This window comes from Chanodichthys erythropterus, chromosome 24 (genome assembly GCF_024489055.1).
Source record: "Chanodichthys erythropterus isolate Z2021 chromosome 24, ASM2448905v1, whole genome shotgun sequence".
Taxonomy (NCBI): Eukaryota; Metazoa; Chordata; class Actinopteri; order Cypriniformes; family Xenocyprididae; genus Chanodichthys; species Chanodichthys erythropterus.
This window is the reverse complement of record NC_090244.1, coordinates 914,541-928,771: the sequence shown is the minus strand read 5'-3', so window position 1 is coordinate 928,771 and position 14,231 is coordinate 914,541. Positions and strand designations below refer to the sequence as shown.

Sequence of the window (14,231 nt, the reverse complement as noted above, 5' to 3'; positions counted from 1 at the left end):
TCGCTCGAAAGCTTGACAGACCTCCCGCGCCTAGTAACGGTTGCTAAACCACGATTGGCCTGTGGCGGTTTTCGTGCGTGGCTTAGCGAAGGGTCCATTGCGCATAATTTTAGTCATTCCCGCAGGTTTCGCGGTCACACCAAAAGCGCGCGCACTACTGATCTATATAAGTGAAGCGAACAAGCCATGCTCAGTCTCAGAGACAGAAGTCAAACAGAGTCACAACAAGTACATACAAAAGTATGTCAAAACCAGTGGCACAGGCAATCTTGGCGAGTACACAGATAAACACTGTCAGTTTTTAATCGTTAAATAGCTAAGAAAGTGAACTCATGTTGTGTATAACAGTATTGGGTCCGTTGAACGCCGTTCATAGACTCTTAAAGGGACAGCAGTCCAATATTCCTGCTGCTGTCTGTCATGTTAATCAAAGAACAAAAGTCAAAGAAAATCACTTTCTACTTTTGACTGAATACGTTATATAACTTTAATGGTAAGAATTATTTACAATAAAGACTACAGAAATTAAGCTAACCAATGCAAAATAACACAATGTGTTATTTTACATTTGATTAGTTTAATTTCTGTAGTATTTCTTACCTGAATAAAAACCCAGTTAACCTGAAAAACTTAGTTTCATAGCTCTTTTTATTCTATTGCATTTATTTGAGCTGTTTATATTTTATTACTGACTTGTACTTGTTTTTTTTATAAAAAAATAAAACTCTGCATTGAAGAAAAGTAGATTTTTGTATATGTTGTCATTTATAGTTCTTAGAAAGAAAATTGGAATCGGCAAAAAATAGGTATCGGTCAATCACACGGAATCGGAATCGGCCAAGAAAATTGCAATCGGTGCATCTGTACTAAAAAGCCTCTGAATCCATCTAAATATCTCTATGGACAACAGCATATCAAAACAGATAAATCAACTCATCAGCTTACAGTGTTTAAGTCTCCTCAGCTTTCATTGTCAATTGCACTCCCTATTGTTGCTGGCAACCATATGCTGTAAAAGCTGGCAACCTGCATATTTGAACGAGGGGGAGGGCCAAACAATATTTTGAATTTGGACTGCAGTACCTATTTTGAACACTGGGTGTCATTATTACATATAGCCCCTTTATAACTGTTTTATAAAAGACATTTGTTTTTTGAGCTGATCAATTGTCACACTGTATTTCTGCAGTCTCTCTCACAGACCCCTTTTCATTTGTTAAACATTAAATATGGCTTTAGGTCTCTGACACTGAAGCAGTTCAAAAGCTGTTTCTCAACTAAACTCATCATTACTGTTCTCTACTCATGAATGCACAGACTGATTCAACATCACAACCTTTATTTAATTATACAGATTCATTTTGATCATGAGAATCTTTTCATTTTAGTAATTAAGGTAATAAGATAAAATCATGTGTGTTTGTTCTTGTATAGCCTATGGTTTATGAGGACACACATGTGTATGATGACATGGATATTACAATGTAAACATGGTTCATGAGTCACTTCCTGTGTCCTCACAAATCAAATGGCTTAAAAATCATACTAAACTGTGTTTTTTTGTAATTTAAAGAAAAATTTAAATTCCTGTGATGGGTAGGTTTAGGGCTAGGAGTAGTGTAGGGGAGAGAATATACAGTTTGTACAGTATAAAACCCATTAAGTCTATGGAGAGTCCTTGTTACGAGTGTCTAGGGGTGAGCCGTCACAGGAAAAACAAGAAAAGAGTCTCACTACTAGAGAGATGGCGAAAAGAAATGTTTTATTTCTTAATAAGGGTGTCAGGGTCAGACAAGGCCAAAATAACATACAGAAGAATCTTTTTTTTAACCTCTACAATTCCTAATTTGAAAATAAAGAAAACAAAATACAAGTTAAACTTACCTACCTCCCTAATCAAAAACGATGTGAAAAGGCAAATATACAAAATAAAATGGCGTCAAACCCCCTACATCCCTTGATTTGGCAAAAGTGTATGTACAAGAATATTTACAGGTACTAATTTACAAAAGTCTGTAGCAAACAAAGCAAAAATCAGAATCCAGAATCAAACAGGCGAGGGTCAAGTAAACAAGAATAATCAACGATCCAAAAATCACAAACACACTCACAAACACAAACAATCTCTCTGCCATGACACTCGACTAAACAAAACAATACGAAGTAATGGTGAAGAGGTACGATATAAGACACGATGGCACAATGATGGCGGAAGTGGTGTGTTTGGGGCGGTCCTTATATCTGGATCTAAGTTACTGCCCATCTGTAACACAAACATGCACATGCACAGAGAGAGAGGAGATACACAAGATACACACAGGACAACTGAATGAAATGAATCAATACATAACTTTGACTCATAACAGTCCCTGTAAACCACATATACAAGTGTGTGTGTGCGTGCAAGAGTGTGTACTGTGTGTGAGAGAGAGAAAGACAGAGAGAGAGAGAGAGGGTGTGTATGTGGCGTGCTTGTTTTTGTGATTTATCAGGTCACAAATTTGTATAATGTCATGGGTATTACACTGGTATTACGACGTAAATATGAAATATGAGGACATTTCATGAGTCCTAATATCTGAAATAGCTCTTTAAAACATTGTTTTATTAAATATGTAAAAATGCAGAATAGGGCTGTAATGATTCCTCAATTAAATTCGAATTCTCGATTTTAAAAAATCCTGAAACTGAAAAACAAAGTTAGATTTAGATGTTAAAATGTTTCTTAATAGTTGATCCAGGGGTGTATTCCAGAAAGCGAGGTTAACTTATTGTGACATATACCCAGAACTCTCGGTTGATTAACCCAAACCCTGCATACTCGAGGTGTGCTGTTCCAAAAGTAAGTTCAGCCAACCCAGAGAATATTCCCGATTAACACATTCAACAGAGCGACGAATTGATGATTCATCATGGAAACAGACGCTAAGAAAAAGTGCACCATTCTTCTTCCTCCTTTTGTTTATTGGTGATTTTCAAAACCTACTTAGCAGTGGTGGAAAGAGTACTGAAAATTTGTACTCAATTACAAGTACTGTTACATTGCTGAAATACAGTAATACTCAATTACAAGTAAAAGTACTGGTGTCAAAAAATACTCCAGTAAAAGTACAAATTACTCTTCTCAAAAACTACTCAAAGTACTAAAATTACTAGTTACTTTTTAGCCAGCGTTATTTAATGAATTGCCAAACAATATTCAATTAATCAGTAGAAAATAGCTACTTTCAACAAAGCACTTTAACCTTATTCATGAAGTGCATGAATTAATGGTCACAATACTGGAATTTCTAACTTCAATACAATACAAATTATCAATATTCAGTATCATTTTAAAAATCAATAACATTGATCAATTACCATTACAATAATCTCACTTAAAGGTGCCCTAGATTCAAAAATTGAATTTCATGGCATAGTTAAATAACAAGAGTTCAGTACATGGAAATGACATACAGTGAGTCTCAAACTCCATTGTTTCCTCCTCCTTATATAAATCTCATTTGTTTAAACGACCTCCGAAAAACACGTGAATCTCAACATAACACCGACTGTTACGTAACAGTTGGGGTGTACGCCCCCAATATTTGCATATGCCAGCCCATGTTCAAGCCATTAGACAAGGGCAGCCAGTATTAAAGGTGCCCTAGATTGTTTTTTTACAAGATGTAATATAAGTCCTAGGTGTCCCCTGAATGTGTCTGTGAAGTTTCAGCTCAAAATACCCCATAGATTTTTTTTTATTAATTTTTTTAACTGCCTATTTAGGGGCATCATTAACTATGCACTGATTTTTTCAGCACGGCCCCTTTAAGAGATGCGCTTCTTCTGCCACACGAGCTCTCGACTATATATACATCGCATAAACACAGTTCACACAGCTAATATAACCCTCTAATGGATCTTTACAAGATGTTCGTCATGCATGCTGCATGCATGCTTCGATTTATGTGAGTAAAGTATTTATTTAGATGGTTACGTTTGATTCTGCATGAGTTTGAGGCTATGCTCTGTGGCTAAAGCTAACATTACACACTGTTGGAGAGATTTATAAAGAATGAAGTTGTGTTTATGAATTATACAGACTGCAAGTGTTTAATAATGAAAATAGCAACGACTCTCGTCTCCGTGAATACAGTAAGAAACGATGGTAACTTTAACCACATTTAACAGTATATTAGCAACATGCTAACGAAACATTTAGGAAGACAATTTACAAATATCACTAAAAATATCATGATATCATGGATCATGTCAGTTATTATTGCTCCATCTGCCATTTTTCGCTGTTGTTCTTGCTTGCTTACCTTGTCTGTGCACAGATCCAGCCGTTAATACTGCCTTTCCTTGTCTAATGCGTCGAATGGGCTGGCATTATGCAAATATTGGGGTCATACATATTAATGATCCCGACTGTTACGTAACAGTCGGTGTTATGTTGAGATCCGAGTGTTTTCCGGAAGTCTTTTAAACAAATGAGATTTACATAAGAAAGAGGAAACAATGAGGTTTGAAACTCAATGTATGTATTTTCCATGTACTGAAATGAAGCTCTAGCGCAAGTTCTGCTGGGAAGACTCAAATGTTACGTCACTTATCAATTCAGATCTAACCAATCATTATCTAACACTTGGAGTATAAAAGATCAGCACTTACGCTTGTCTGAGTTCGCAGATGCTGACGGAAACTTTCAGTTAACGGAGCGTCAGTCGCAAACCAATTTGCTATGTCTTCTATACCGTGTGCGATTATTCAGATTCCGAGGAGGATTTCGTTCCACCATCTCCTCTTCCCCTGCGTCGTAGTACGCGCATTCAGTGCCGCGACACCTCATGGGTTCAGTGGCCCTCGGACAAAATAATCAACACTCTCGAGGCTGTCGGAATCCCGGTCAGCCAAGGATTATCCAGAGAAGACTTGCTTCTCATGGCCCAAAATACCCTAGGCAGTCCACCTATCACGGCCGACACCGCTGCTTCAACTTCAGCGCCGTCAGGCCACACCAAACAAGTCGGAAAGAAGAGGGCCGCCAAGTCGTCTTCTCCACATTCAGCCAAAAGATCCTCGCAGTCTGCACGGATAACATCTCCTCCGACCGTTTCCGGACCTGTGGATATTAATTCGCAGCTCATTCAGGTTGTTCAAAGCCTTTCTGACACCGTTAAAGGCTTAGAATCAAAGGTTTCGAAATTTGAAAATTCCTTTGCGTCCTCTAACCTTTCAGCAAATTCTTTTCCAAGCGCTCTAGCAACTCCAACGGATTTTCCTCCACCTGCCGGATTAAACTTTTCATCGTGTGTGCCTTCGACCTCTTTTGCCTTGCCAGCTTCTCTTACGATCCAGACGCCATTCCAACATGCTTCGGCCGTGCCCGCTACGCCAAACTTCAGTCTCTCCACGGCTGTTCCAGCTCAAGAGTTTGGTAGGAGTTTTGTTTCACCTGCTGCAGTAACGGTGTCACCCCAAATAAGAGCTAACATCATCCAAGGTAAGAACATAAACCTGGCAACCTTATTGCTTCCTTCACCTGCAGCTGACAGACAAATGGTTGACTGTGGTGACGTGGCAGTCTTTCTCAAAACGTCCGATCCCAGATTACAACGAAATCTCTCATTTGGCGAATTCGTTATTGCTTTCAGCATCTACCGAGACATTCTGTGCCAAGTGTTCCCAGATCGAAGGGAAGAGCTCGATCTTTACCTAACCATGATGGCGGATTTTAATCAAAGATATGGAGGAACTCTATTTTACGAATATCACAAATCTTTTTCTGCCAAATCCGCTTCTTACATTTGCCTGTACAACACAAAACTGAACTGGTCAGTTACCGACACCGAACTGCTCGTCCGTCATTTTGGCGGTCAAAAGATCTTAGCATGCACTATGTGTAGCGCTCACGGACACTCGGCTTCATTCTGCCCTAAAGCATTCGCTACTAAAGACCCGGCCGCTGTCCATAGTGCTGAAAACGTAAGCGCTCCTCTCGACCGTAAAGGTCGCCCTATTGTGGAGTTTAACGGCATTAGCCTATGTAATAATTTCAATGAGTCTGTGTGTTCCTTTTCTCAATGTAAATTTGCTCATATTTGTAGCTTTTGCAAGGATCCACACCCGAAATCAGTCTGCCCTCGCCGGTACAGGCCAGCAACCCGAGGGAAGACCCAAATTCAGAAAAAATTCTGAACAGACACCCATCAACACCTATTAATATTCCAGTCCTCTCTAGCTACCTCTCTTCTCACCCCGATCCAACTTTCGTTGATTACTTAATCACCGGTCTGTCTCAAGGGTTTCGGGTGGGCATCCTTTCCCATCTTACATCTTCTTTTGTGACAAAAAACCTTCGATCCGCTTTATCAGAGCCTGTTGTGGTTTCAGCTCTGTTAGAGAAGGAAGTAAATAAAGGTTACGTTATTGGCCCTTTTGCTTCTCCTCCCTTTTCTCCTTTTCGGATCAATTCTATCGGCGTTGCTACTCGTAAATATTCTGGTAAAAAACGTCTCATCTACGACCTGTCTTCGCCTCATTCTATTCATACCGCAAGTGTTAACGAACTAATCCCTTTAGCTCCGTTTTCTCTGCATTATGCTTCAGTCGACCATGCCATTCATTTAATCAAGATAGCCGGTCAAGGCGCTTGGCTGGCTAAAGCCGACATTACTGATGCTTTCAAGACTATGCCCATTCACCCTCCGACTGGCCATTATTCGGCGTTAGATGGGAATCAAAATTTTACTTTGCAGTGAGGCTCACGTTCGGGTGTAGAAGTAGTCCCCATATTTTTAATTCTCTTTCTGAAGCCCTGTGTTGGATCCTGCTAAACGCCTGTAAACTTCCATTCGTTTTACATTTGCTCGACGATTTTCTGCTGATCGATTTTCCTTCTTCCCAATCTTCAATTCTCGACACGCTTAAGCAAGTTTTTAGTGATATCGGCGTTCCCCTTTCAGAGGAAAAAAACCATGGGCCCCTCAACTTCGCTAGAATTTCTCGGCATCTTACTCGATACTGTCAACATGCAAGCCTCTCTTCCAAACGAGAAGCTTTTACGAATTAGGGAGTTTCTGGAAACTTTTTCTTCGTTACCTTCCGTATCTAAGCGCGACATGCTTTCTCTGCTCGGTCACTTAAATTTCGCTATGAGTATTATTCCTCAAGGCAGGACATTTATTTCTCGGCTGTTAACTCTCGCGCACTCCGTGCCAAAATTAAGCGACAATTCAGGTAGACGAAGGGTGTTTGTCTGATCTCAGCTTTTGGTCTCGCTTAATAAATCATTGGAACGGTATTTCCTTTTTCTATAATGATGTTCCTGAATCATCCATAGATTTGCAATTGTTCACTGACGCTGCCCCTCTATCGGTTTCGGGGGGTTTTTTAAAGGGCAATGGTTTGCCGAGGAATGGCCAAAAGCATTTCCCAAGCCTGAATCAGGTTCCGTCTCTTCCGCTCTTCATGAAATCTACCCTTTGGCGGTAGCCAGTGTTCTCTGGGGCTCCGAGTGGTCTCGCAAACGTATTATGATGTTTTGCGATAACGAAGCCACGGTCGCTATCATCAACAAAGGTAGATCTTCCTCTCTGTTGATCATGCCAGTTCTAAGACGTTTAATTTGGCAATCCGTCGTTCATAATTTTATTATTTTGGCCGCGCACATTCCTGGTCACCGTAATATCATTGCTGACTCTCTTTCTCGCTTTCGTTTCCAGGCTTTCAGACGGCTCTGCCCTTCAGCCAATCAGGATCCAACACCATGCCCTCCACTAGCAAGGATCATATTAAATTAGACCAATTGCTCAAATCGGCTATTCACTATATCTCCAAAGGCGTGGCTCCTTCCACACTTAAAGCTTATACTTCAGCATGGTCTTCATTTCTTATGTTTTGTTTTTCCCTTCAGATTTCTTTATTTCCCATTCTAATATCGACCGTCTGTGCTTTTCTAGTTCACAATTTTGAAAATCGCAAACTTAAAATTTCTTCCATCCGTAGGTCGCTCGCAGGCATTCAATTTTATGCAAGATATTTTAATCCTAATTAAGTCTTTTCTCCGTGCCATCCATTTGCTTATTACTCAAAGGGATGGCTAACTCGTCCAGCAAACCTCCAGATCACCGCCTTCCAATTACTTTGTCTATTTTACAAAGATTAATTCTTTCCATCCGCAATGGTCTCTTTTCCCCTTATATTAACATTTTGCTGGAAGCAGTGTTTCTATCAGCCTTCTACGGTTTCATGCGCCCAGGGGAATTTACTTCAGATTCTAAACATTTCAATCCTGCCTTTGGTCTGTCTTTTTCTGATTTAGGTTTTTCACCCAATTTCTTTACTCTTTTTCTGAAGCATTCTAAGAATGATTCTCAAGGATCTGGTGTCACTCTAACCTTTTCTAAACTTAATAACAGCTTCTGTCCTTTCAATTCCATGATCAAATATCTCAAAGTCCGGCCTAAAACTCTCGATCATTTTCCCCTTTTCCTCTTACCTGATGGAGCACCCCTCACTAAAGCTTGGTTCAGGACTCATTTAGCTACCACCATAGAAAGCTGCAGCCTTTCCCCCTCGCTATATACTGGTCACTCTTTTAGGATCGGGGCTGCCACCACAGCAGCCCAACGAGGAGTTTCATCTTCAGCCATCAAGCTCCTGGGCAGATGGTCCTCCTGCATTCGAATCCTATATTAGACCAGATTCTAAAACCATCCTCGAAGCTCAACAAGCTCTCTCAAGTCAAGTTTAAGGTAAAATCATGCAAATACTGGTGGTGGTGTTTTCGTATTTCATTTAATCATTTCCAGCTTCTATAGCTGTTCAATTTTTGGGGGCTCGTGCGGCCTCATCTCTGTGTGGCCTATCGTGGCCGTGTGACCCATTGCGGCTTTGTCTCTGTGTGGCCGATCGCGGCCTCGTCTCTGTGTGGCCTATTGTGGCTGTGTGGCCCCTTGCGGCCTTGTCTCTGCGTGGCCGATCGTGGCCTTGTCTCCGTGTGGCCTATCGTGGCTGCGTGGCCGATCACGGCCTTGTCTCTGTGTGGCCTATCGTGGCTGTGTGGCCGATCGCGGCCTCGTCTCTGTGTGGCCTATCGTGGCTGTGCGGCCGATCACGGCCTTGTCTCTATGTGCCTATCGTGGCGTGTGGCCGATCGCGGCCTTGTCTCTGTGTGGCCTATCGTGGCTGTGTGGCCGATCGCGGCCTTGTCTCTGTGTGGCCTATCGTGGCTGTGTGGCCGATCGCGGCCTTGTCTCTGTGTGGCCCATCGTGGCCGTGTGGCCGATCGCGGCCTTGTCTCTGTGTAGCCTATCGTGGCTGCGTGGCCGACTGCGGCCTCCTCTCCGTGTTGCTTGTTTTCCTTGTCGCTCTCTTCCTTTTACGTTTTAATATGTTTTTCTCTGTTTCAGGAACTGCAAGATTCTTCTCGGGTGGGTATTCATTCCCCCTCACAGTTTTGAGGGGAAGTGGGCTCCGTCCCGGCAGTCACGTCTCACCACCATTTTTGGGGGTTGGCTACGCCCCTGCCTTCAGCTTCAGGCAGGATACGCAACGTCTGCAACCCTCAGTATCGTGAGCTACGGACGGGGCCTACGCCAAAGATCATAAACTTTCTATATATTCTGCTTACCGTTCGGTAATAAATATCAGTGTTACGTCATTTTGCCTCCTGAGTCTTTCTGGTAGAAATGAAGCTCTAGCGCAAGTTCTGCTGGGAAGACTCAAATGTTACGTCACTTATCAATTCAGATCTAACCAATCATTATCTAACACTTGGAGTATAAAAGATCAGCACTTACGCTTGTCTGAGTTCGCAGATGCTGACGGAAACTTTCACCTCCATCCTCCCCACCACCACCAGGATGGTCCCTGTCCATACTCCTCGGGGGTTGGCTACGCCCCTGCCTTCAGCTTCAGGCAGGATACGCAACGTCTGCAACCCTCAGTATCGTGAGCTACGGACGGGGCCTACGCCAAAGATCATAAACTTTCTATATATTCTGCTTACCGTTCGGTAATAAATATCAGTGTTACGTCATTTTGCCTCCTGAGTCTTTCTGGTAGAACTCTTGTTATTCAACTATGCCGAGGAAAATTCAAATTCTGATTCTAGGGCACCTTTAACGTCTGGATCTGTGCACAACTGAATCATCAGACTAGGTAAGCAAGCAAGAACAATAGCGAAAAATGGCAGATGGAGCAATAATAACTGACATGATCCATGATAACATGATATTTTTAGTGATATTTGTAAATTGTCTTTCTAAATGTTTCGTTAGCATGTTGCTAATATACTGTTAAATGTGGTTAAAGTTACCATCGTTTCTTACTGTATTCACGGAGACGAGAGTCGTTGCTATTTTCATTATTAAACACTTGCAGTCTGTATAATTCATAAACACAACTTCATTCTTTATAAATCTCTCCAACAGTGTGTAATGTTAGCTTTAGCCACAGAGCACTATCAAACTCATGCAGAATCAAACGTAACCATCCAAATAAATACTATACTCACATAATTCGAAGCATGCATACAGCATGCATGACGAACATCTTGTAAAGATCCATTTGAGGGTTATATTAGCTGTGTGAACTTTGTAAATGCGCTGTAATATAGTTGACAGCTCGTGTGGCAGGGAGCACGCGATTTAAAGGGGCGGCGCGCTGCAAAAATCAGTGTGTAGTTAATAATGCCCCAAAATAGGCAGTTAAAAAAATTTATTTAAAAAAATCTATGGGGTATTTTGAGCTGAAACTTCACAGACACATTCAGGAAACACCTTAGACTTATATTACATCTTGTGAAAAAGCATTCTTGGGCACCTTTAAATATTTGCTCACTCTGTGTATGTGTGTCTTTACAATAGAGTGACTTTGTTGCAATAGCTCACACACAGCACAAGAAAGCTTTATTTCAAACTGAATTGAATTTACAAAAAAGGCAAGTAAACAGTCAGTAATAAAATAAGAACAAAAACAAATTACCTCAATTCAGTTGAGGTATATGAAATATGACAACACTGAATTTTTATATGCCCTGTATCTTAAAGGGTTAGTTTCACCCAGAAATGAAAATTCTGACATTAATTACTCACTCTCATGTTTCAAACTCATAAGACCTTCGTTCATCTTCAGAACACAAATTCAGATCTTTTTGATGAAATCTGAGCACTTTCTGACCCTCCATAGACTACAATGTTATTACTACTTTTTATGGCCCAGAAAGGTAGTAAAGGCATAGTTAAAACAGTCATGTGATAACAGTGGTTCAACCCTAATGTTATGAAGCGACCAAAGGTCCCGTTCTTCGTGATCCCATGTTTCAAACTTTAGTTAGTGTGTAATGTTGTTGTTAGAGTATAAATAAAATCTGTAAAATTTTAAAGCTCAAAGTTCAATGCCAAGCGAGATATTTTATTTAACAGAAGTCGCCTACATCGAACGGCCAGTTTGGACTACATCCCTCTACTTCCTTCTTTAATGACGTCACTAAAACAGTTTTTTGACTAACCTCCGCCCACAGGAATACACAAGAGTTGCGTTTGTAGAGTGTGTTTGTCTCCATGTCGTCGAAACGCTGTTATTTTCATCCCGCAATCACCGGGTCTGATTCCGGCTCAAATTGATAGGGTAAAATTAAAGACATGTTTACAATAACACTGAGCGCGTGCATCTCCACGTTATGGTAAGAGGCGTGACCTTTCCGGGCACGGTGCGCTCAGAGCTGTCGAATCACAACACAGGAACCGCTGGCACAATCAGAACTCGTTGCGTATTTCTGAAGGAGGGACTTCATAGAACAAGGAAGTCATCAGCCCGTTTTTATGACAGTGGAAACAGCGGTATACAGATAAGTAAATTATGTGAAAAATACTGTGTTTTTTTACACGCAAAACATGAACACATGTTATATTGCACACTATAAACACGATCAAAGCTTCAAAAAACCACGAAAAACGGGACCTTTAAACATCCCCAGGTATGTCACATAGCCTGCTTTCTGAAATACCCCCAGATCAGAGTGTCATTTCTTTATGCACATTTATTTGCACAGATCTCTGCTATAAAGGTGCAACTATTAGTACTTTTTCTCTTTTTCTAACAGTCCATGAATGACGATGGCATCTGTAAAAAAGCTGCTTCATGATACTCTAGATGACCTGAAACGAGACGATCTGAAGAGATTTAAGAGTTACTTAAAAGAAGATGGACTCATTGGAGCTGGTAAACTGGAGAAGGCTGGTGTCACTGAGATAGTGGATATAATGATGGAGCGTTTTGGAGCAGAAGAAGCTGTGAAGATCACACTGAACATCCTGAGGAAGATGAACCAGAACCAGCTGGCTGAAGAGTTACAGAACAACTACACTGAAGGTAATAAAGGGAAGAATAGTGAACAAGAGGAAGAATAGATTCAAAGAAATGAATATTCAGATTTTTTGAAAGAAGATTCTCATGTTTACAAATGCTGCATTTATTTGATCTAAAATAGTTAAAATATTGTGGAATATGATAATTTAAAGGGGCTCTATGTAAGTTTTTGACTGTACAAAACCATAAAAATACCATAATATGTTTGCAGATACTTATTAAACATGTTCAATTCACAAACTTGTTTCTCTGAAAACCATTGCTACAGCCAGTTATTTTACTTTAAAATTTGCGTTCCGTGTCAGAATATCTGTTTTTGTTTCCGTCTGTGCAAGACCGCACATTGCTAATTTACCCAATTGTATTTCTCCACCCCAGGTTGCCAGTAGGGTGACCACCCGTCCCGCTTTGCGTTGTACCGCACAGCATTTTGACTCCTTGTCCCGCACGTCGCATATTGAGAAAATGTCCTGCATTTTCATCAGTCTGTTGGTTTTTAATTATCATATTAAGAAAACGTGCATGCGTTCTTTTGCCTTTAAGAAAGCATTAAATTTATTCTTTTTGCTGCGTAGTTTTTCACCTATATTTAACAGCGCTTCAACAGAAGTAACAGCCGTTTTACAGCTTGTTCAAAACAACCCGCATTGCAAAAAGACCGACGAGCATAGAGCAGCCTGCTGGAGAAATTGTGTAGTGTTCATGTTCTCCAACAGAGGGGGCTGTGCAGCTACACTTGGTCGCGCGCGCGCTGCTACTTCATGAGGCACGTAATCTGGATCTGGACCTGATCAAATAAACGCCATTATCTTCAAATATCAAAATAAACATCGTTATCACTTTCAAGGTAGTAACATACTAACTATTCATACTGTTTGTATGTTTTATAACATGGCCTCAGCAGGGTGCGAGATTGTTTTGCACAATTTAAAACGTCCACAAAGGTTCCGCAGTCACGGTAATACACACGTTGTGGTGAAGGTACACTCTCAGAAATTAAAAATAAAATAAAATAATTCACGTATGCTACTTTGTGCTTAAAATGAGTCTAAAATGCAAAATAATAGTTAAAAGTTAAAACAGTTGTAATTTCTGTATACAAAACAGCTTGTGAACATTAAAATATTAAATTCAATAATGTTAAAAAATTATTTGTTAAATGCTCTTAAATATTTATCTTCTTAAGGCCTATTTATGTTTTATTTTTGTAATGTAATGCGCTTTTGTAAAGTCACACTAATGTTATCATGTAAAAGTTTTTTTTTGTTTTTTTTTGGGTGAATTGTAAAACCAGAGCAAAAATCCTAATAATAAAGCTAAATCATAAATATTAATGTAATAATAGCCTATAAGGAACCCACAACAATTAAAAACAAAAACATTCAAAAATGTATTGTCCCTGTTTTTTAAATAGATAATAACAAATGAGATTTTGGTGATATTTTGACCACTCAAATAGGAAATGTCCCCAGTTTCCATTTCAGAAATCTGGTCACCTAATTCAAAAATAGTTATCTGCATGATGCCTGCTGTCTTTAGGGTCAGTGATGTTTAATTTAAATGACATGTAAATTAAAGACATGTTATGTTACATTGTGATGTAATGGTGTTTTGTGGAAGTGACTAAAGAACAAAGTATTTTTATCAGCTGAAAGACATAATACAAATGTTTTTATTAAGTTAGATAGACATTATATAACAGCTTCAGGTTGTGTTTTATTGTTGGTAACATGTCCCACATTGTCCCACACAAACTTAGTAATCGTCCCACATTTGGTTTGTTTGATGGTGGTCACCCTAGTTGCCAGTTGGCAGAAAACGCAAGCAGCGAATTGCAGCCATGGAAGCCAGTGAACAAACTGGGTCAGAGA

General features: G+C 40.2%; 1 protein-coding gene across 9 annotated transcripts in view; it reads left to right on the top strand.

Moving 5' to 3' along the window:
- LOC137015447 (NACHT, LRR and PYD domains-containing protein 12-like) overlaps positions 1 to 14,231 on the top strand; it is a 53,377-nt gene that overhangs the window by 1,626 nt on the left and 37,520 nt on the right. For 6 of the 9 annotated variants that reach the window (XR_010893971.1, XM_067380427.1, XM_067380425.1 and 3 more), the window contains exons 1-2: positions 7,358 to 10,149; positions 12,095 to 12,363. Coding sequence is in view for 7 of the 9 variants with exons in the window: in XM_067380427.1 (XP_067236528.1) it covers positions 12,102 to 12,363 (262 nt within the window). In the remaining 2 variants the exon portion in view is untranslated. Of the gene's footprint in view, positions 1 to 7,357; positions 10,150 to 12,094; positions 12,364 to 14,231 lie in introns of those variants that run through there. The other 3 variants (XM_067380424.1, XM_067380423.1, XM_067380428.1) reach the window with 3 other exon arrangements.